At 45.7% G+C, this 24,702-nt stretch overlaps 1 protein-coding gene across 1 annotated transcript in view; it reads left to right on the top strand.

The window, feature by feature from the left end:
- Window positions 1–6,822: 6,822 nt before the first annotated feature.
- ADRA1B (adrenoceptor alpha 1B) overlaps window positions 6,823–24,702 on the top strand; it is a 58,398-nt gene continuing 40,518 nt past the window's right edge. Inside the window, exon 1 of the mRNA XM_036847476.1 lies at window positions 6,823–8,182. Within this exon, the coding sequence (XP_036703371.1) occupies window positions 7,234–8,182 (949 nt within the window). The 5' untranslated portion in view covers window positions 6,823–7,233. The remainder of the gene's footprint in view (window positions 8,183–24,702) is intronic.

Genomic DNA, 24,702 nt, shown 5'->3' with positions numbered 1-24,702 from the left:
ACTCTGCCGTGGTACCATGAAAGTACCTGAAGACAATACCCAAGCGAATGGGCGTGGCTGTGTTCCAATAAAACTTTATTTACAAAACAGGCACAAGGCTGGGTTTGTTCCATGGGATTATAGTTTGCTGACCCTGGACCAGATGATCTGCAGGGTCCTTCTGAGTCTGATATTTCAGAAGTCCGGGTCCTGATTGTAGCAGTGGAGCCCAGAGGGGCCAGTGCCTTGAAAAGTCAGCTGTACGGAGCCTATTGCCATAACTTTTGTTTTGTTATGTTTTGCTTTAACCTTTGACAGTTTCAACAAGTGTGTTTAGAAAGTAAATCCTGGCATTGGCAATACAAAGGCAGCTTGGAAGAGCTTTAGCCCCAGCAAAATCTCCATCAGCAACATGAACAACTACCTCTGTCTTGTGAAGAGCATGGTACAAACACAGCTGCGTGCCCACCTTCAAACCATATTGCAACCCAAAGACCATTTCTTGAGAAATTTGGGGCCCACGACAGATTTCTGGACAAAGTGATGGGCAAAGCCCATGGATGGTAAAGGGACAGCCAGAGTCTTTCAAGAAAACGGCATACGCTCCCCTTTGCCCTCAACTCTGCAGCACTGCATGTTGGTGTTGGTGACCTGTTTACCTTGTCCCACAGGAGAAGCTGCTAGGGCATAAGGAAGCAGGGACCCATTCTTGGTTCCAGACTCAGTAGGCTTTTCACACTCCACGCTTTGGTGCCCTCACACCCCAGCCCCCAATTCAGGGCTCCCAGACTCTCCCCGAACATGTGATGTGATGTCAGCCCCTGGATGACTTGGCAGTTAATCTTCACAAGTCTACTGCACGTGGTTGCTCCAAGCTCTCTCTCACTTACCGAGACCTGCAGTGCATCTAGAATTTCGGGGCTGGGGGAATCCTTGCTCACCAAAGATTGACAAATTATAATTACCAGAGAGAAAAGCAAGTTTGCCCAGAGGGACCTGAAATCCCTCCCTCCTGGGAGCTTCTGACCTGCTGCCTTTAGAGGAAATGCCTCTAGTGCAGCCAGTGTCCTCCGCTCAGAAGAAAGGGTACTTCTCCTCTCTCCCATCTGGGCTACAGCAGGGGCAAAAATCCTCCTTCAGGTCCCAGGAGACCCTAGTGTACCTCATGAAGCAGACGCCTCATACCTCCAATTCTTTTTCCATTTTTAGTCTCATTTGCTGGGTACTCTGTGTTCCGGCTGTGCCACCTGCCAGCCCTGTGGCCTTGGGCAACCACTCTGAGACTCAGTTTGCTCATCTATACAATGTCAGTAGTGATAGCATCCGCCTCATAATATTATTAACAGTATTAAATCAGAAAATGTACATAAGGCATTTGGGGCACAATGCTTGCATTGTGGTAAGCACTTAATAACTCACATTATTAAGTGCTGATATTTTCACTATTACTCTGTGCTAGGCACTTTATACACATTATCACATGTAATCGTCACCTCAGCCCTCTGAGGTAGGCACTGTTATGGTCTTCATTTCACAGATGAGGAAACCATAGCTCAGAGTGGTTAAGTGACTTGCCCAAGGACACACAGCTAATAAATTAGTGGAGGTGGGACATAAACCCAGGTCTGTTTGATGCCAGTGTTCAGACTCTTAGTCACTTTACTATCCTGCCCAAGTTCACATTAGCAGCTATTAAATAAGGGAAGCAGGATTAGACTCCAAGTTGGCTCTCAAATCTTCAGCAGACTGAGTGCTGGCCTGGGAGGCAAGAAAGCCTGACCCAAGGAGCTCCTCTGCAGAACCTTCTCACCCAGACAGCTCTGCCGTGCCGTCCCTTCCCTGACCTCTGCCTCGCTCGGGAACCTGATCACATTCTGTCTTCTACTGTGATTTCCTTCTACTGTAATTTCAGGGCTAACATTGAACCTTCTGCTGCCTTTTTTTTTTTTTTTTTAATCTCAGTCTGGTGCAGAGAGAAGGATGCAAGCTTTGGAGCCAGACAATAATGCTTTGAATACCAGTGCTGCTTACTCATTGAATGGGCTTGGCCATGTCAAAGAACCTCTCTGAACCTCAGTTTCCTCATATGTAAAATGGGGATAATTCCTACCTTGCATTGTTGTAAAGGTTTAAGTAAGTGCACATAGAGTACCTAAAACAGTGCCTGCCACATAGTAGGTACTCTCTGAAGGGCACTTTACCATCATCATCATCTCCCATGGCACCTAGCTCAGTGCTAGGTTATTGTTTGCTTGATTTAATTCACCTTTGATTCGCCCGCAGTACCTAGCATGGTCCCTTACACAGAGTAGATGCTCCTGTATGCGGCTGGTTGAATTGAAAACTGGAGAGAGCTAGAGAGGGAATACCATGCAAAACTGCATGATCACAGATGACAGATCTCCTCCCACAGGTCCTCTAAACAGATCTCTGAATCTCCCACAGCCTTGGTCTCCCCACAGGTCAAACTCAGTGGCAGCTTCTCCTAGAGGGCTCACAGAAATGGGAGTTTGCAACATCAGAGGTTTCTAATGTAATCAGATGGATAATGAAAAGGTTCTTCTTCCCTGAGCCTCGAGTGAGTCAGAGCTCTGTGCTTGGCTTTGCCCCAGGGAGTACCAAGAAAATGAAATATCGTCTGTATCCTCATGACACCTAAACAAATGGTCATTTCTCTGGGTCAAATATCAGCCAGAGGGGTTAAAAGGCATCTCCAGTGAAGGGACGAAAGGAGCATCAGGGAAAGGACCATGAGCAAGGTGCTTGGTGGGGTCCTGGTACGTGGCTCCTGTTAAGGCTGATACCTGTTTGCCTTATGATGGGATGTTTGTTTTGCTTTCGTGAAAGATGCTGCTAAATGACAACATGTCTGAAATCTACAAGCATTTTGAACCCCTCGATCTGGCTCAATAATCCCTTCCACATCCTGACACCTGAATCAAGACATAAGTTCTCATTTAGGTAACAAACTGTCCTCTTTTGTAACAAATATAAACCACATCTGTATCTCAGACTTGCTCTTTTTTTTCCTGGCCTTTTGCCACTATAGAAAAATGTCAGATAGGCTAAGTTTTCACACTGCAGCTGGTTACTGTGATTATGTAGACACAGCCTCTGTAAATTCAATGGTGTGTGGCTGGCTGTTCAAGAGCTGGTGAAATTAATGCCCAGGGAAGTGGGAAATGGGCCACCACAATCAAAATGTAGACTCAAAACTTGCTCTTCATTCTGCCCCACTCTTTCCCTCCTACATCCCTGTCTTTGTGCTAATCACCACCTTTCTGCCAACCTGCTGGCATTCTGTTCCTCCTCCCACTCCCCCTTGGGAGTAAACCAGTTCAAGAGAAGCACCATCATCCTAGACTTAAAGATACATGAGGATGGTGGGAGCTGAGTGTATGAAACCCCACTCCCACCACCGCTGTGGACAGTGCATCGGAGAAGGGGCAGCGTGGTTGCCTTCAGAGGCCTCTTCATCCAGCAAAGGAAGCTGACCACCTGGAACTAGAAGACCTCGAAAGATCATCTGGCCCAGGCCCTATCTCCAGACAGATCAGTACATGAGCCACCCACGACCAAGGACAATCTCTCCTCTTCATAAGGACCACTGGCAGAGGCCTGCCCAAGTCGTCCCTGTCTCACACTCTGCTGTATAAGTCATGAGTAGCCACTGTGTGTGGCTTCTGTCCGGGGCAGAGGAAGGTGCACCGCTCGGTGGGGCAGGGAAATGGAGTTTGAGAACCAGCTCTGCACCTGACTAGCTGTGGGAGTTTACCAACTTTCTCTGCCTCCTAGACCACCTCCAAAATGGGAAGATGGGCAAGCAAGAGTTCTTCTAGCTCTTGAAGAGCTAAATCAGTGAATCTCTTATTTTAAAATCTTCATGTACAACTTAAGCCAGTTTAATTGAAATAGAAAAAGTCTGTTTTCAGGGCTATCTCTATCACAGATTCCTTAATCTCAGGGAACTCCTTGAAATTGTGTATTTTGTGCATTTGAGGGTCTGTAAATTTTGATGGGAGAGATTAAATCCCTAGATAGGTGTATGATATCCTACCACCTCCTAATATATATATATATATATATATATATATATATATATATATATATATAAAGGTTAGGGACCTACCTTTAGGATGGAGAACTTAAATGTAAATCACCCTGAATGGCTTCCTGGTTCCCCACCCCTGAATACCAGGCTACAGTGATTATCAAGGGCGGGAAGTAGGAAGCCCTAGATGCAGGATTCTGGATGAGACTAAAAGAAGGCATCAGGCTTTACTTTCTTTTTCTTTTTTTTTTTTTTTTGCTGTGTAGCATCTGGGATCTTAGTTCCCGGACCAGGGATTGAACCCACGCCCCCTGCATAGCGAGCATGGAGTCTTAACCCCTGGATTGCCAGGGAAGTCCCCAGGCTTTACTTTTCAGTCTCCAGCTGTCGCTACCCATTGCTCTGCCGCATGTCTACTAGCCATACAACCTGAGGAATATACTAACTCCCTCTGAACCATGGTTTTCTCAACTGTCAATGGAGAATGGTATGCTTCTGTTAAAGGTTGTTGTGAAGAATAAAAGAAAATGAGTAAATGCTTGGCTATCAGTGGAAACTCAATAAATGTGAGTTTCCTCCCAGCACTAGTAGCTCAGGTCCCAAAACTGACCACTTGGAAGACAGCTCCATCTATAACAATCAATCCACCCCTACCTCAAATGTAAATTGGCACAGTCACTATGGAAAACAGTAAGGAGGTTCCCCAAAAAATTAAAAATAGAACTACCATATGATCTAGCAATCCCACTTCTGGGTATATATCCAAAGCAAATGAAAATAGGGTTTCATTTGCACTCCCATGTTCTCTGCAGCATTATTCACAAGAGCCAAGACATGGAAGCAACTTAAATGTCCATCAGCTGATGGATGGATAAAGAAGATGTGGCATATATATATATATATATATATATACACACACACGCACGCACACACACACACATACATACACACACACAATGGAGTATTATTCAGCCAAGACAAAGAAAGAAATCCCACCATTTGCAGCAACATAGATAAGACTTGAGGGCATTATGCTAAGTGAAAGAAGTCAGACAGAGAAAGACAAATACTCCATGATATCACCTATATGTGAATCTAAAAGAAAAAAAAAAAGCCTCATAGAAACAGAGTTAGTTAAGTGGTGGTTACCAGGGGTTGGGTGGGGAGGGGCTGGAGTGGGGAAATGTTGGTCAAATGGTGAAAACTTCCAGTTATAAGATGAATAAGTTCTGGGGATCTAATGTGCAGCATGGTGTTCGTAGTTAATAATACTATATCATATACTTGAAAGTTGCCAAGAGAGTAGATCTTAAATGTTTTCACCACAAAAAAAGAAATGGTAATTACGTGACATGTTGGCAGTGTTAGCTAACACTATGATGGTAATCATTTTGCAATATATAAGTGTCTCAAATCAACTTACATAATGTTATATGTCAATTATATCTCAATAAAGCTGGGGGTGAGAATTCACCCCCTTCTTTGCTTCTGGGGGGAAAGTGTGACATAACAGCTAAGTCCTCAACTTTGGATAGACCCACAGTTGGGTTCAACTCTCAAATTCTCTCCTTGATGGCCATGTGGATTTACGCAGAGTTAAATTTCACTGCACCTTGGTGTCCCATCCACTAAATGAAAATGATTATGAGAATAGTCCTTCTTTCCTAGGGTCGTGAGAAGATGCGACAAGTACTTAGCACGCTGTCTGGGACTGGGACATATGGATAAATGTTAACTAACATAAGGCTCTCCCTCGGCATCCTTGGCCATACCCTCTTTCCTAAGTACCATTCACCCACCTTGGGGAGTGTGTCCCTATAGCTGAATGTCCAACATGGATACCAGGCGGAAAGGGGAAAAAAATTCAACAAATAATCTGGATTCCCCAAGTCCGCTCCCCATTTGCCTGGAGGTCTCTTACCCCATTCCCACCCCCAGATAGCCCACAGTTTGTTCCTCATTTCTTTCAGGTCTTGGCTCAAATATCACTTCAGGAAAATCCCGAGCACCCCTATAAAATTCCACATGCGCCCCACAGCGTTCCATTTCCCCAATCTTGCTTTATTTTCTCTGCTACACCTGTCAGCATAGGGTGCACCTCAGAATTTGCCTACTTATTTGTTTGTCTCCTCCCACTAGAATGGAAGTTCCCCAAGGACAGGGGTCTTTGTCTGCTTGCTTCAGTTACTCTACCCACAGCGCCTAGAACAGAACCCAGGGCCGACAGGGGGTTCCCAGTTAACAATCTGTTGAATGAATGAGTGAGTGAGTGAATGAATGAATCACAAGAAGCTTCCGAGTTTTCTTATGAGACCAGAGAGGTTTCACAGGGAGGGAAGGATGGGAGTTGGTCTCAATCTGACTCAAGTCCCTCCCATTTGACTAACTTTGGAATTCTTCCTCTTTTAGGTGCCACGCAAGTTGCAGAGCCCCCTATATCTGAGTGCTGACTCCAGACCCCCCTCACTAAAGGCAAGCACCCCCAGCCCACTTTTTAAACTGCGGAGTGAATAGGGGGGAAAAGAATCCCAGTGGGCTACCTGGGGGTGGGGGACAGGGGGATCCCCACGCTCAGGTCGCTCTATCCCCACCCCCGCCCCCGCTCCCCCCACCTTTTCCCCTCCCCCTACTGGCCTGCCCTGGGGGAGACGGGGGCGCGGCCCGCCTCCGGGCTGAGCAGGGTGGCGGCGTCGGGGCTGCGGGCGCCTTCGCTGGACCCGCATTGCCCCCTAGTGCCGCGCGGAGTCAGGGCGCCGGGCTCCCCCGCCTGATGTCACCGCCGTGCAGTCAGCCCAGAGGCGGCTCATTGAAAGCAGACCCTCCTCGGCGCTAGCTGGGCGGAGGCGCCGCTGTCCGCAGACCCGCCGCGGGCCGGGCAGAGCCGGGCGCCCCCTGCCCCGCTGCCCGCTCCTCCCCGCCGCTCCCCGCGAGCCCGGCCCGGCGCGCCTGACGTGGACCGTTAAACTTGGAGCTGCCGCCTCGTCCCCTCTCTCCTCCTCCTCCCTCTGACAGGCGAGCGAGTGGCTCGGTGCAGGCAGGAGACGTGCTGCCGGGCTGGGCTGCCCGGGGGAGATGACTTCTCGCCAGGAGGGCGCCTCTGGGAAGAAGACCACGGGGGAAGCAAAGTTTCAGGGCAGCTGAGGTGCCTTCGCCAGCCCTTCCCAGCCCTGTCACCCCTCTGGCTATGGAGGGCGGACTCTAAAATGAATCCCGATCTGGACACCGGCCACAACACATCAGCACCTGCCCACTGGGGAGAGTTGAAAAATGCCAACTTCACTGGCCCCAACCAGACCTCGAGCAACTCCACACTGCCCCAGCTGGACATCACCAGGGCCATCTCCGTGGGCCTGGTGCTGGGCGCCTTCATCCTCTTTGCCATCGTGGGCAACATCCTAGTCATCTTGTCTGTGGCCTGCAACCGTCACCTGAGGACGCCCACCAACTACTTCATCGTCAACCTGGCCATTGCCGACCTGCTGCTAAGCTTCACCGTGCTGCCCTTCTCCGCGGCCCTGGAGGTGCTCGGCTATTGGGTGCTGGGCCGTATCTTCTGTGACATCTGGGCCGCCGTGGATGTCCTGTGCTGCACAGCCTCCATTTTGAGCCTGTGCGCCATCTCCATCGACCGCTACATCGGGGTGCGCTACTCTCTGCAGTACCCCTCGCTGGTCACCAGGAGGAAGGCCATCTTGGCGCTCCTCAGCGTCTGGGTCTTGTCCACGGTCATCTCCATTGGGCCTCTTCTTGGGTGGAAGGAACCGGCGCCCAATGATGACAAGGAATGTGGGGTCACTGAAGAACCCTTCTATGCCCTCTTCTCCTCCCTGGGCTCCTTCTACATCCCTCTGGCGGTCATTCTGGTCATGTACTGCCGGGTCTACATCGTTGCCAAGAGGACCACCAAGAACCTGGAGGCTGGAGTCATGAAGGAGATGTCCAACTCCAAGGAGCTGACCTTGAGGATCCACTCCAAGAACTTTCACGAGGACACCCTCAGCAGTACCAAGGCCAAGGGCCACAACCCCAGGAGTTCCATAGCTGTCAAACTTTTTAAGTTCTCCCGGGAAAAGAAAGCAGCCAAGACCTTGGGCATTGTAGTCGGTATGTTCATCTTGTGTTGGCTACCCTTCTTCATCGCTCTACCACTTGGTAAGTTGGGGACTGGCGGAGGGGAACGGGGCATTTTCAGATCTTGGGTTTACTGATGAGCTTACTATAAAGTTTTTTGTGGGTTTTAGTTTTTTATGCAGTCTGTGTGTGTTTGGAGGTTGGAGAATATTGTTTGTTCTGCAAAGGCTTTGCAGATGGGGTAGGTGGCTAAGAACCAACTCAGGTGTTAGTGGAACACGCTAAGGTACGAGTCACTTGAAATAGAACCTCGGGAGGCAAATCTGCTATGTGCAATGACTCATTCAGCAGCCTTGGTTTAATAATTAAAAAGGACACTGGACTTGAACATCACACCAGCGTTATTTCAGTAGTAATCATGTGCCCACTAAGGCGGCGTCACTAATGCAGCATACAAAATAGTTTGTAGTTACCGCAGACACGGCATTTGGGAAGCAAGGAAGCAGCTCGTACACAGAAAGGCAGTTTTCATTCAGCATTTCCAGGGCTCCTGCAGAGATCCACGCTCCTCAAGAGCTTTGCAGAGTCTGCCTTCTCCCCCTCCTCTTTTCACCACTTGCTATCACCTCCACGCACTCCATTACGAGTTAATAAGAGCATTTTACAGCCTCACAGCCCCAACCAGCCTTTATCTAAAGCTTGAGATTTGAAAGAGAAGGAAGATGGCCAGAGGGTCACACATTCTCAGTTTTCACCCCAAAATATCCCTAACTCTGGTGATTTATGGAATGTCCAGAATTAAATTATAGTTGCCCCCCACCTTCAGCTACCAGACACCAAGTCTTGCTAGTATGAAACTGAGCACATTCTCTCCTATGAAAATGTGCCCATCTTATTTTGTTTGGGAGTCCTACTAAGTGAGTTGTTCAAAAGGCTACCTGACTTCCTCTAAGGATGAAGCCAAGGTCTGGGTAGGAGGTAAACCTAGAGGAGGGTACTGTGACATGCTGTCCACACAGCTCAGGAAACACTTGTCCCTTCTCTGAGGCAGTGATCTGCTTTGATTTCTTTTTCTATCCCTGGGGGACACTCCAGGAAATGAATGGAGGGAGGTAATTATGACAGAGTCATGTGCTGTGATATCAGAAGAGACAACGGCTGCTACTTGCTATGGACCACTAATGCCTACAGTCACACCAGGGGCTCACTTGGAACCGAACATAAATCCCCGAAGTAACAAAAATCCTAAAGACACACTGCTTCCAAGAGAAAGAGCCAAATGGAAAGAGGGTAAACTGATGTCGGGAGTTTCCATTTAAAAATGATAAAGAAAAACTGTTTAACCTACTCTCCATATTGTCATTTCTAAGGCTAGCTTTCGAGCTAATGCCTTTCAGAATATTTTCAGCATGTTAAGTGGAGAGGTTTTGAAGCTCTACCCCAAGTAGTGATCACATCCCGCTGCCCAGCTTTCTTTTTTTTTTTTTTTTTTAATTAATTAATTTATTTTTCGTTGTGCTGGGTTTTCGTTTCTGTGCGAGGGCTTTCTCTAGTTGCGGCGAGCGGGGGCCACTCTTCATCGCGGTGCGCGGGCCTCTCACCGTCGCGGCCTCTCCCGTTGCGGAGCACAGGCTCCAGATGCGCAGGCTCAGCAGCCGTGGCTCACGGGCCCAGCCGCTCCGCGGCACGCGGGATCCTCCCGGACCAGGGCCCGAACCCGTGTCCCCTGCATTGGCAGGCAGACTCTCAACCACTGCGCCACCAGGGAAGCCCCCAGCTTTCTTTTCTTTCCCAAGGTCTCAGGGTCCTTTTGCAGGCTTGTCCAGTTAAAGTGGAAGACAGTTCACACTGCACTGGACCATACAAATATCGTGGTTGCACGTGGAGTGATTTGGCCAATAATTAGCCATGTGACCTTGGGCAAATGACTTCTCTGTGAGCCTCAGTTTCTTCATCTGCAAAATAGGGCTAATTACTATTTGCTCCATGGGGTTTGCACTAGTGCATGGAAAGGACTTAATACAGTGTCTGGTACACAGCAAATACTCAATGTAAGCTAGCTCTTAGTACTACAAACCAAACCCCAATAACCCTGCAGCTAAAACTGTGTTTTCTTCTCCATTCAGTTGCCAATACCTGTTATTAAAGGCTCAGAAGGGAACTAGATCTTTTTCCTTTCTTCCTTCTTCCCCCGATCCTCAGCCGGCAGAGGCTGTGACCAGAGCATCCTCAGGAAAGACAAAGCCCCTGCAGGATGCAGGAGTGGATCAAAGGTGCAGGCTTTCACTTTAGGTGGCAGGGGAAACAAGTGAAGAGGCTGCCAGCATGGTGAAATGGAAAGAGTACTGCTCTGAGGGTCAGGAGCAATAGAGTTATGTATGTGAGCTTTGCCATAAATTAGCTCTGTGAACTTAGGTGTGTTGCTTTACCAGCTGGGCTTCAGGTCTCACTTCCAGCGAACAAGAGGGTTGGACTAGATCAAGGCCTCTCAAACTTCAATAAGGATCAGAATCATTTGTGGAACTAGATAAAAATTCAGCTTCTAAGACCTAACGCATAGAGAATCCGAGTCAGTAAATCAGAGAAATCCCGGGAATCACGTTTAACCAGCCCACCGGGTGATTCTGAAGAGGAGATCCGCAGACCAGGCTTTGAGAAGCACCAGCCAGGGGATCTCTCAGCTCCTTTCAGGCTCCAGCCTCCTGGTCACCAAGGTTTTTAAACACTGCGAAGGTTAGCACTTCACCACCCACGCGGTGGTGCAGGACGATGTGGCTTCCCTCTGGGTCCTGCTCTTCAGACACACCCTCAGTTTCTTCTCACTTATACTATTTCTGTTTCCCCCCTCTTTCTGTCCATGCCTTTCTGAGACCTTATCTTCCTAACATCTCAGGTCCTTGGCTTCCATGCCACAGAAAGTGAGATGTTCTTGCCACCCTGATGCTATCAGAGCTTGTTTCTCTTCTCCTTGACTTGAAGTCTTCTGACCATCTGTTATCTCCCGGAGCTCTCCCCGTGTGCTGTCTCTGAGCTGAGTCCATCCACATGCTTCTCCCCTGGAAACCCAACCCTTGGCGGGTAAGGAGTGTGGACCCCAGGCCTTGAATATGGGATGGACTTCGAAAGTTACTCAAGAGTTTCAAACAGAGAAGGTGCTTAATTAACATGTTCTTAGTAATTTATCAATAGAAAGAGCATCTGAGCAAAATGGAAATGTGGGCTTCTACTTCGTCTGAGTTCAAATAACACCCAAATAAAAGTAGCATGATGTAGAACAATAACTCCTTTGGAATCTGCTGCAGGTTCCAAATTCTAAATTTTCCATGAAAGGCTTTTCACTCAGAAGGGGAGAAAGCAGATCTGGGGGAAGACAGTGGTTGGCAAACAGAGAAGCCCAGGTAGGAGTAAACTTCCAGTTGGCGATAGACTTCCAGGTGCCTGGATGGCGAGATTTCTATCGCTGTGTTTGTCTTCTCCGTGGAAGAGAAGGGTTGGGATTCCTCCTGGGAAGGAAGGAAAATAGCCTTGCCCCCTACAGGGTCCTGGTCAGGGGCCCCATTTGTTTTCCTTCCTCCCTTGTTTTTATTGTTGGGAGCGAGGTTGGGCTGCCTACAGAGACAGGCCTGCCATCTCCTGTGGAGCCCTCCCCACCTGTAACACCCTCCCTATCTCCTCCCCACCCTTTTTCCCTGTGGCCTCAGACCAAGTTGGGCCAGGGACCAGCTCTCACTTACTCAGGAGCAGGGATGGATCCACCAAACAAGGACCTCTTTATTCAGCCCCTGGAATCAGGCCATGGAGGGACAGGAAATAATTGGAATATAATATAGTAGCATTTCTACTTGATGGGCGATGTGCAAGGTGTCCAAGGAATCTTCAGCTGCCTGGCATTACAGTGAAGGCCAACTCCCACCCGCCTGGTCAGGGTTCAAGAAGTGGCTGGGCTATTGAGGGATGTGCGTTGCACTGGGGTGCATGGGGGTGTGTGGTAGATGGGGGTGCGGGTGGGTAGCAGGAAGCGCTGGGCAGCCAACTGGTAGCTGGGCTTGGTGTGTTATTTCGAAAACACTGGAACCTTGCCTCGCTCCAAATCCTTCTTCCGTCTTTTAAAATGCTGAAAGGCACCAGGAAGCCATTATTGAACTAACTGCTTTCCCCTCCACATAAATGAAAGTCAGTTTCAAAGAAACAGTTGTAATCTCTGTAGTACTGGAACCAAATCGGAATCCCTCTCTCCATTGATTTGTTTCTCCAGTCCTCTCATTCAGATTAGGGCTGATGAATTTCCAGCTCCCACAAGAGCATAAGGGAGGGTGGGGGTCTCAGAGATGACTCAGGACAGAGCCACCCCCAAAGACACACACGCTAATCCTCCAGTTCTGAGGTTTCAGAACACAGGGATTTGAGTTGCTCACAGGGAAATCAATTGGTTTGAGTGAGGGAAAATTTTACACACAGGGAATCCTTCCTAGAAGAGGGAAATCTTACTGCAGGAAAATACATTCAGTCATTTATAAAATCATTAATGAAGACTTCCTAAAGCACCTACTATGTGCTAGGCATTGTACTAATCGCTGGGTTGTTGAACCAAAGCAAACATGGCCCCTGCCTGCAGGAGGCTCACAGCCTAGTGAGATCCTATTATCATGGAGCACATACTATGTACCAGACATTCTGCTAGGCCCTCTACAGACATTATCTCACTAATCCTCACAGCTACCCTGACAGGGGAAAGTAATTGCTCCCTCTCGACAGTTAAATATACTGAAGCTAAGAGAGGTTAGACTTCTTGCCCAAGGTCACACAGCAAGTAAATGGTAGAGACAAGAATTGAATCCGTGTCTGTCAGAACAGGCACTTACCTGGTCCAGTGCACAAAGATGTCTGACCTTTTTGCTTTCTGGTCCCAACCTGCTCTCATAGCAAATGTTCTCCAGGAGCCCCAGAGCCACCTTGTCAAAAGCTGATTATTCTACTTCTGTTACAAAACCCTGTCTTTCTTCCATTCCCCACTCACCCCTGAAAAAAGTTCACTCATGAACTATCAGGGAAGGTCATCCACATTCTAGCTCAGGGCTCGGCTTTCTCTATATCTCCCGCACTGTGTATGATATGGGTCTCTCAACATTGGGCATTTAGTCACCCCAACCAGGAAGAAAAAGTGGGATCTTGCCCTTCATACAGGGACTTGTTTGCACATCTTTAATCATTCATTCATTCATTCATTCACTGAATAAGTATGTATTTATTGGAAGCCTACTAGGTCCAGGCGTCATGCTGGAGATTGTGGAGCAAAGCAGCTGTGTTTCACGTTCTAATAGAATTTAGTTCTAGTGAGGAACACAGGTAATTTGAAAAATATACACATGCAAATAAACATAAATGCAAATCATGAAAAAAGATTTGAAGAAAAGGGGTATGCTGCTATTAGAAGTATACAACAGGGATAGGTATATCACAGGGGTCCCTGAGTGGCATTTAGGCAGAACCCTGAACAGTTTGGAGGAGTTAATTCAGTTAAAGGGGCATGTAGAAGAAGAGAGCTCCAGGCAGAAGGAATGGCACACCTGAGAGTCCTGAGGGAGGAGCTCGTAGGGAACTACCAGAGCCTGGAGAACAGAGGGGAGGCAGGTGCAAGTCGAGGCTGGAGGTGCAGGCACAGGTTGGGCCATGCAGGGGCTTTTGTGCCACATTAAGGATTTTAGATTTTATGATAAATTGCCGTGGCCAGTACCAAAGGGTTTGAAGCCGACAAGAGATACAATCTGATTATGTGTTTAAAAGATGACTCAGGCAGCTATATGGAGCACAGAGCAGAGATGGGGCAGTTAGGAGGATGTAATCCCAGTGAGTGCTGGTGGTAATTTAGACCACGCTGGTAGCAGTGGAGGTGGAGAGAAGTAGACAGATTCAGGGACTTGGGGATGGGTTGGTTATGATACAGGAGAATAAGAGATGTGTCTGGAATAGCCCTGAGGTTACTGGGTGAAACACAGCCAAGAGGATTCCTCCCAGGATCTCCTCAGACCCCATTCATCAGGGCTCACAAGATACCATGCTAGGAATGATACGCCAGACACTCTTATGAGGTGAGTGGACAAAATGTCCCAACCCAAAACCCAGGAGCCGTGACCATCAGCAAACCCAGATGCTCATTAGAAACATCTGGCAGGGGACTGCTTTCAAAAGCACAGATTCTTGAGCTCCACCACAGACCTTTGTATCAGAGTCTTTCATGATTGGGCCATGAATCTCAATTTTTAACCAGTTCTCACAGGCAATTATGCCACCAGCATAGCAGTAGTCCTCCCCATGCCTGGGAACCTGGAATGAACACCCCTTGGAGAACCAAAGTTTGGTTAAACTTCCCCCAGTGCAGCCAGAAACATCCCCAGTCCTGCCCAGTCCCTCGGGCCAGTCCATACAGAGGAAGGCAGAAGATTGTTAGGAGGGAAGGTGAACTCTTCAAACTAGAGCCTCCCTGGAGAAGGGAAGGAGAATGAGCACTGTGGAAGCAGGTCTTCAATGTAGCAGGTAACACTGCTCAGCACTAAATGTTCTGTATAGCTTGTAATTCTCACAGCCCCTCTGCAGAGCAAGGATCATCACCCTGTGTCTAGAGTTCAGAGAGGTTCGGTAAATTGCCCAAGGTCACACAGCTAGTAAATGATAGAATCTATTAGACTCCATATTTGGCACTCAATAAACATACGTTATATTATTCTTGTTGTTACTACAGTGCTTCCAGACATTTGTCTGAGGTCTGGTGCCCATGGGTGATAAAATTTTTACTGGCTCATGACAAAATGAAAGAAGAGTTAGGAAAGTTCTGTGTTTTTCCAAATGTACTCAGTATAAATGACTGTTCTTTTATTCTAAAGGCTATGTCCTGTCTATTTTGGGAAACTGAAATAACATTTCTTTAATGGAATGATGGTAATAAGTGATGGTGATAGTCATTGTGTGTGTGTGTGTGTGTGTGTGTGTGTGTGTGTGTGTGTGTGTGCAGTATTCTACTTGGCAAAGTGAAAAGTTGGTAACCCTATGTCTGTCCCCACCAAAAATTTTTTTTGAAATTTTACTGTGAGTCTCCTAAAGTCTTAGAATCATGGGAGACACCATGATAGTTAGGCACGATAAATATTTGTGGGCGAAAGCAGGAAGAAAGGGGGAGGGTGATTTATCCTCTCAGTGATGGATAAACAAATTAGCCTCAGCTTTGCCATAAGAGTCAAAGGCGTAGGGCGGGGGACAGGGGGGCAGTGAGGGGGAAGGATGATGTGTGTGGAGTCATGCTTGTCAGGTATGATAGGATGGGGGCCATTTGTGGAAGCACCCAGTCCTTCTGGGGTGAAACAGACCACAGAAATGCCAGTGGGTGTGTGTGTAGCTGCAGTGCCATCACAGATGGGCCTATTAAGATCTCTAATGCAGGAGATGCCTTTACCTGAGTATGTGTGGCTCATAAAAATAACTGATGGCCACCAGACCACAATGGGAAATTGCTTTCTCCCACATCTGCAGGATGTTTCCACAGTCACTGTGCTCCCTAACCACATCTGATAATAGTAATACTAATAGCTCCATTTATTAGGTCTTGCCGTATGCCTGGCTTACACCAGGCTAAGGGTGCTTTCTATGCATGCTCTCATTCACTCCTTCCCAGAGGCTTACCAAATGGACACTATTGTTGTCTCCATTTTACAGATGAGGAAACTGAAGTTCAGAGAGATTGGGTGATTTGCCTCAGGCCACCCAGCTGATTAGTGACAGAACCTGGATTCACATCTAGGCAATCAGATAAAGCTAAAGGGTTCATTACTGGGGGTATACTAGGTGTGGGGTTCTGAGCCCTGATTTATGGAAGCCCAAAGAGGCCCTAGGGAAAGCAGAGTCTATTCTGAGAAGATGGAAAGGAAGGGCAAGTGGCTGCCTGTTATTCAGCAACCAAAAGGCACCGTATCCTGGTGAGAACATAAAGAATATAAAAATAATTGGGTCTTTCCCCTAGCAAGCTAAGTCAAAATTTCTCTTTCTTTTATTACGGGTGCTTTAGATTTTTTTCAGCTTCACAACATACTACGGGTAGTGCCATATACCTTTAAGGCTTTTATCAAATTTGGGCTTTGGGGTTAAACACATAAAATTTACAACAGTTTTTCACAGCCTAATTTCTGGCTGCATACATTTCAGAACTTGATTCACCTCTCCACCACATATGTGTGATCTCAGCACCATAGGACTCTCTCCTACCTTGGATCAGCCTCTGGTCCTACCTCTTGACGTCACAAAGGCTGGCATCGTGGACAAGAGAGTATTTCTAGAAGCTGTTTTTCCACTTTGCAGTAACCCTGACTAGTGATAACCTAGCTATACAGAAAAAAAATGCACATATATGTATATAAGAATATACATATATGCACACCATATATGTATATTCAAGAGAACCCAAATGAAATGTATCTTAGCTAGTTGCCAAAAATGCTCACAGCCCCTATACTAACACCCACATGAAGGGAAATATGACAGAGGGAAGTTGGAGTGGAATTAGATAGTGGTCCTAACCAGTTGCAAGTAATAGATCTTACTCATGAAAACTTTGCAAAATAGCGCTACCCAGAGGAGACACGCTGGGATCCCTCCCAGGGCTTTGGAGGGTCCCATGAAGAGAGGAGCCCTGAGGTTAAGGAAGTGCCCATGGTCCACCCCTAACACTGCAGGGGTGGCTCTCTCTAGCAGCCTCGTGACTGATGGACTTAACGTGTGAACTTCTTGTAAGCAGTGACCGCGTCTTTCCTCTTTGCCTAACACGGGTGCTGGGAGCGCGCCTTAACTCAAATTGTTTGCTGTTTCCCCAAATACACCTTACATTTTCCTTACCCTGTGTGTTTTTCATACTGTTCCCTCTGGCAGGAATGCTCTTCCCATACCCTCTGAACGTCCAAATCCTGTCCACCTGTAGACCCCCAGTTTTGTGGACACCTCTCTTAGGAAGTCTTTCCTGGTCCCCACCCCTTTCCCTGGCGGTGATGGCTGCCTTTACACCTTGTGTATGGTGCTTGTCACATTTGTTCACGGGAATCAGGACTGATTGGCACATCTTTAGCAGTATTACCGGGCTGCAAACCTCTGGAGGAAATGGTCCAGGTTTCACTCATCTTCCTGTCCTCCATGCCCAGAAACATGTACCTACTAGACTCCCAATAAAAATAGCAATTGCAGCTATGATTCACACAGTATGTGCCAGACTTCATCTACCATTTGAACCTCCCAATAGCCCATTAGATAGGTACTAATGTTCTGCTCACCTTATAAATGAGAAAACAGGCCTAGAGGTTAGGTGACTTGTCCCATTCCTTGAAAATACCACAAGCACGTTGAAAGTGTCTTGACTGCTCTTGTGAAACCAAAAGGCCAATATGGGTCTGGTTATGGGGCCAGTGAAGAAGGATTAGATAGATGAAGACCGGAGTGGACCCAAGTTATGAGCTTGAAAATTGGACAGCATCTTCATTCTTCATAAAAGGTTGCCATTCCACCGCCTCTGGGGGAGACCTGTCTATTGCCAGTCAGTCCCCATTTTCCCTCACCTTCTCAGCCCTTGTCACCTGCCTCTCACCTCTGGGAGGGATATGGTCAGAGTTGGTCCCCACAGAAGTAGGAGAGGAGGACACAATTCTGGTGACTTTATAGCAGGGCCTGATTAAGACCTTCAGAAAGGCCCAAGGTATTGAGAAGTGAATGCTGCCGCCACCTCCAAATGTAATTCTAAATTCTTGCTCTCTCTCTCTCACATACACACACACACACACTCACACACACACACACACACGACATATACACACACACGGCCCTAAAATGAATGGAAGGAAGGCCAGCATTCTAATTTATCCCATGAAGTCTACTTTGATTTCTTTAATATCAAAGTGTTTCCCCAAAAAAGTGAAGGTGCCCAGCTTTGCTAATGCACCAAAGATACACTGGGTCTGTTTGTAGGTGATATAGCATTGCTCTATAATGGGGTGACCAGACATCCCACTTTGCCTGAGCCAGTCTCCACTTATGTCTGTTACCAAGGGCACTATGATGATTATTGTAACCCTCTCATATTCTCAAAATGTCTCAATTTGAATGGTAAAAGTACCTCGATATTTTAACTCCCGGAGTAAGAGTGTTTACAATGGAACGTCCAGTGGTGCCTTGGTTTCACTGAGAAGCCTGAGATGGGGGAGGAGAGAGTCTGGCACCCATGGCCTCAGCAGTACAGAGAAAGATTAATAATGAGAGAATGAAGTGAACATTAATTGAAGGAGGAAAGACACAACTTCACGTATGTGTTTTTTGTGGGAAAAGGGAATTAATGTAAAGGTTGGTTGGAAAGTTTTAAGTCTTCATTCAGTTAATTTACCCTACTTGCACAAGTGAGTCAGTGAGCTGGGATCTGAATCCATGGCTGGCTGACCCTAAATACTTAAATGAGTGAGTCAGTGAAGGAGTGGATCCATTTCAGCACAAGGCAGATGGTATGACCTGAATGATGAGTGTCTCCAGAATGAAGAGGAGACGGAAAGAAAGGTGAACCAAAATAATATTGGGGGGAGGAGAAGAAAAGCGAGCTATGTCTTAGGGACTTGTCAGGCTGGAATGATGGCAGGGGAGGGGCATCTTCACCCATTCATCACCCCCCTCCTGACATGACAGGGCGTAGGTCAACCCAGTGTACCATCCTCACTGGCAGGCTTGTGTTCTTAGATTGTGTCAACAGCACACTCGTGACCACACCCAGGGGCAGCACACGTGAGTCCCCTTTGAGCACTCAAGTGCCCCTCTCTGGTGTGAGCACACAAAGTCCGCTGTAAAAGTCGCACCAATGAACAGTTCATGCCGAAATGTTCAGAAATAGAATGTCCTAGCACATGCAAGTGGACCATTTCTTTCAGAGCCCCATTTAACTTTTTCCAGGGGTATCTGCCCGCAGTGTCTTGCTCCCCTGAAGCTGGGATGCATTTGGGGCTTGGCTTCGCACGCTTTTTAAAATTCTTTAAGATAGTGTTTCCTGCCAAGCTAGCATGCATCGCTTCGAGGCTGAGCTCAGCACCCTGGCCATGGCCCAGAAGGAGGTTAAAATAGGACCAAGGGCAAGCCGGGCTCACTGTCATTCACAGGCATGGGCCCCAGGGCTCACGCCACCAGTACAGGGCCGGGCAGAGATCCAGAGAGGCAGCTGGTGGGGGAGGAGGGGGTGCTACCAACTGGAACAAACAAAAAAAATTACATCTCTGATTTATATATTCAGGCCATCAATCACCCCCTGGCATCAAGAGAAAGTGGTACCTGCTTCCAGGTATACCCTCGTAGTGTCATTTGTGACTCCTTGTCCCCAGCTCCGCAGACTTTATCTTAAGCAATAGTTCTTGGGCTTTTCTGTTGCACGGGCCCCTTTGGCAATCTGGTGAAGCCCCTTCTTACAATAGATACATAAAATAAGATACACAGGATATCAAAGAAAATCAGTTATGTTGAAATAGCTATTATAATGTTGAAAAAACAAATTTATTGTAGAGTAAAACAATGTTCTTCATTATTAACATATTAAACAAGATCTAGCAGCAAGTCAAATAAATAACTACTATAATTTGAAGTAGTGGCAAGTGGAAATATTTCAAGATATCTGCAACAAACGTAATAAAATATCGTAAATCTGATTTCTGTGGGCGACAAATCCTGCTAATTCTACTGTGGCTTGTTGCCTGCATTCCTGTGGAAGAAAATGCTAACTTTCAGCCAAAGGTTAATTCTTTAAAAAAAATTAAAAAAAAATAATAATTTTTCCCATCCAAGTTCAGGGACTCCCTAACCCCAGAATAAGAACCCTATCTTATGACATTATAAAGATGTACTTCAGGACATGAGGTTTTCTATACTTTTTTCTTTCAAATTAGTCGTAGGACCACAGGGAACTTGGACTATGCCATTGTGCTTTGTAACTGTCTTGCATGATTACTTGTAGCAATTTTTAAATCTACTTTCTTTATTTAAAAATAGTGCATAGGCTTTTATTTAAATCAAGAAGAATAAAAAAAAAAAGAAAAATCAGTCTACCCACACCAGACCCCAGGTCCACCTCTATCCAGCACTCTCAGTCTTTTTTCCCAGGAGCAAACACTGTTACCAGATTGTGTATAGTTCCAGAAATACTCTATTTATCTGTAAGCATCCATATACATATGTATGTAGGTGTAAATATTTGAGTGTGTATGTGTGTGGAATGTATGTTTACATCCTGTTTATTTTTACAAATGGTATCATTTTATAAACACTATAGTGGAGGTTACGTTTTACACTCAACAGCATACCTTGGGCATAGTTCTCTGTCAGAATGTATAGTTACTGCCTTCCTTTTCATGACTGTATAGTAATCCATCTATGGAATATCCTATTTTATTTAACAATTTCCCAGCTCATTGACATTAGGTTATTTTTGGTTTTTCCATACTAAAAACAGTGCTGCAGTGAGTACTCTTGTTGATGTGTCTGTGCCCACATATTCAGGATAAATTCCTAGAAACGGAATCACTGGAGCAAGAAATATTTGATATTTTAGGTTTAACCTGATTATGTTCAATTTTACTAAATAAGGAATTTTAAATATATTAAAATGTAAAGTTGTTAAAATAAATAGGTTAGATCTATCATGTCGGAGGGTTGTCATGATATTTATGTGAAAAAGACAAGTCATAGGGTTTTATGGAATCCTATTTTTAAAAGCTATTAGTCACCTCCAGGGGTAGAGAGAAGTGAGGAGGAGTAGATTATTAACTTTTTTATACACCTCTGTATTTCATATTTCACATTATTTCACGTGTGTGTGTGTGTATGTATACACAAATTATATCACCTAGTGCTTTTATCACTAAGTATCAAGTGTGGACTTCTTGCCATTTCAATAAAACTGAATCATTTCAGTTTTTAATTTGTATTTCACATCTTTTAAATGATGTATTGCAATCCATAATAGAAGGTACCATAATATATTATATATAACCAATCCACTTATGACAATAGTGGTCATATTTATGTAAATAGATAAGACACACACAAGGTATCACATTCACAAGGCCCAAGTGTAGAATGAAAAGAATGTCCCTCTCAGTTCCTTGGTCCCCACCTATCGAATTCCCCTCCCTGGAGGCAACTATTAATACCAGTTTCTTGCACATCCTTTCAGAGATATTTTATGCATATAAAAATATATTTATATGTTCTTTTTAATAGAAATAACACGCTATTCTGCACTTCGCTTTTTTCACTGAACAGTGCATCTTGGAAATTTTCCACTTCATTATAAATAGAGCAACCTCATTCTTTTTGATACTGTATAGTATTCCTTTTTCTTCAAAAAAGACTTCTATAGAAGGACATTTAGATTGTTTCAAATCTTTTATTATTACAAACAACACTGTAGTGAATATTCCTGTACCTACTTCAGTATTTCCCACATTATACGATTAAAATCCTGAAAGTGGACTATTCTGAGTAAATTTTTTTTTAATTTTTATAAATACTGCCAAATCATCCTGCATAGAGATTGTACCAATTTTCATTTCCTTAAGTGACATTTGAGAGTGACCACTCATTCCCTAACAGTTTGTTATCAAACTTTTTGATCTTTGCCAACTTGATACGTGAAATATCTGTGAATGAGGTTAAGCATCTTTTTGTATGTTTGATAATCCATCCCCTCTTGATGTACAATTGTTTTGAGTTTTTAGCTGTGACAAATTTTCTTATACATGCATTTTTTTCTTTAATATCTTTTGTACACTTGCCCTTTAGGATTGCCTTAGGATAAAATCCACTTTGAATGGTTAGGATCAAAAGGTAGACTCATGTGAAAGGCCTCAGACCAAATTATCAAATTACCCTCTGGGAAGGATGTAGCAATTTACACTCCCACTAAGCGTGTTTCAGCATAGCTGAAGAAACCACTTTTTATGCTGATAGTTCCTCACTGCCCGGGGAAGTTTCAGACATCTGCGTGACAAGTCAGCTTCCCCTCAGAGGTGATAAGATGGCTTGAAAGCTTCAAATCCTTCCAACTAATTTGGTGTCAGCCTTCCAGACTTCAGGGCTAGCAAGCTGCCCTCTTGGAATGCAACACCCCATCCATCAGGGGAGCCAGAGCAAGCAGCAGCCTTGGAATGTGTGTATGTTACCCAGGATCTGAGAACAAAAAGCAGTCACCCACAGTGTGTAAACGGATTCGATCTTTCACATGGCTGCCAGGGCCACCACGATCCACATCAGTGGTTCGAGGCTCTGGGGCTGATGTACTGACTAAAAACCATAACAAAATAAGATACTCACCCCCACCCCAGGAAAACAATCAACTTTCAGGCACTCAAGGATGAGTTAATAAGGAAGGATTCCTTTGGGCATCCAAGCTTGCCGCACCCAACCATGGGGGCCTGTGCTGATCCAGGGAACTCAGTGGACAGTCTATATTTAGACAAGGGCATGGCAAATGCACCACATTTTAGTTGCAAAATTCAAATTGGCTCGGAAGATGCCAGCCTCACGAATGGAAAATTTAATCGAGCACTGCTTAAGAAGCAAGGAGATGGCGTGTTGAGCAGATTCTTCTGGGGAAGGAGGCTTTTTTGAGAGGCAGGCAATGAGCCCTGGTCAGTCAGGGTGGTAATTTAATCCCGACCTTGAACTGCTAGTCAGGATGGAGAGGCAGAGTTATTTTCAGACTGTACTAAATCTAGAGGTGTTGGAACCAGCATCCAGGACAAGGCAGGGAAGAGATGAACTCTGACCCACTTCCACCAAGTTGGGAGATCAAGAAGATCCTAAGCCAGGAACTGAGACCAGCCAGGGAGTCTCAGAACCTCAGGAAAGCCTTTCCTGCCGCCTGTCTCTGTCACTGCCATCCCACCCCGCCTCATCCAGTAAAGAGGGCTGGTACCTTCCCTTTTCCTTTCCTTTCCTTTCCTTTCCTTTCCTTTCCTTTCCTTTCCTTTCCTTTCCTTTCCTTTCCTTCCTTCCAACATCCTTGTTAGCCCTTCACAGGTTCTGTTTGGCTGGCAGCTTGGAGTACTAGAAAGAACAGGGACATTGAAATCAGGCAAATCCAGGTCTGAAGTCCTAGCTCTGCAGCTCATCTCGCTAAGCCTCAGTTAACACATCTGTAAAACGAGACTGAAATCATCTGCTCATAGGATTGGAGTGAGGAATAAATAGGAAAATGGATGAAAAGGACTCAGCTGGGTGCCAGACATGAGTAAATAATTCAAAATCCTCAGCTATTAATGTATGTGAAGCCTCTAATATAATATCACCTTTGGAGGATACATTTAATAAGGATCTGTTGATAAATAGGGATTATGAGTAATTCTATAAATGGGCTATGTCTGTGGGGGAAATAAAAATGGGACCAGTTCCTTCTCATTAAAAGGTTGGGGGATTAAAAGTAATTTGAGACACCCATGACTTGTCCACCCAGATTTAACCAATGTTAACATGTTGCTGAGTTTGCTACCTATCTTCTTTCTCCTCTTAAATAAAATGTTGCACATACACCTAAAAGGCCCCACTCCTCATCCCATTCATCTCTCTCCTTCTCAGAGGCAATCACCAGGATGCATATGATTAAGCAGACGCTCTTCTCTACATCTTCCTAGATGTGTCCTCTTAGAAAGGAGGAGGGGAGTGGTCCAAAATGAGGCCTTGGATTATGTCAGTCCTGAGTTCCAATTCTGCACCTGCTCCTTTACTAGCTGGTGGTCTTTGGCAAATTGCTCAACCTCTCTTTTCCTCCTCTCCCTCATTCTTCTCTAAAATGGGACAAATAACACCTACTTCACTGGGTTTTGTGAGAATGAAATAAGATTATTCATGTAAAGCAGTGGTTCACAATCAAGGATGATTTTGCCCCACAGGGGACATTTGACATTGTCAGGAGACATTTTTGGTTGTCACAACTGGGGTGTGCCACTGGCATCTAGTGGGAGAGGCCAAGGATACAGCCGAACATCCTACAATGCACAGGAAAGCCCCCCACAGCAAAGAATAATCAGTCCCAAGATCTCAATAGTGCCAAAGTAGAGAAAGCCTAATATAAAGCACACTATCACAAGGGCTTAAAAATACTTATTCAATAAACAATAATGATTTTTTTATTTGTTAAGATATTATGTTAGACCCTTCCATGTGCATTATCTCACTAGTATTCCATGAGTTGCCCCTTCTTGGTAAAAAGAATGATGGAAAGCAAACACTGTTGCTTCTGCTTGTCTGAGACTATCTGTCCTGCTTGTTAAAGTGGTAAACTTATTGAAAATATAAAATTTCAGGCTAATAGATTAATTGGAAGTTGTTACTCAGAGCCTAACCCCTCCTTGTCTCTGTAAACCACAAATATCCCTTCAACCTAAGCAGGCCCAAGGACTGGCATGGCAAAAAATTAAGGCATCATAATTAAGCCTTTTTGACCCCTGTTCACAAGGACTGGATCCCAAAATCTCAAGAAACTACAGAAGCGGGGTAGAATATAGGGAAGAGGAGGGAGGCCAGAGCTCTGCTTCTCTGATTCACCC

The sequence above is a fragment of the Balaenoptera musculus genome, chromosome 3 (genome assembly GCF_009873245.2).
Source record: "Balaenoptera musculus isolate JJ_BM4_2016_0621 chromosome 3, mBalMus1.pri.v3, whole genome shotgun sequence".
NCBI lineage: Eukaryota > Metazoa > Chordata > Mammalia > Artiodactyla > Balaenopteridae > Balaenoptera > Balaenoptera musculus.
The sequence above is the reverse complement of the archived record's forward strand: the minus strand, read 5'-3'. Positions and strand labels throughout refer to the sequence as shown.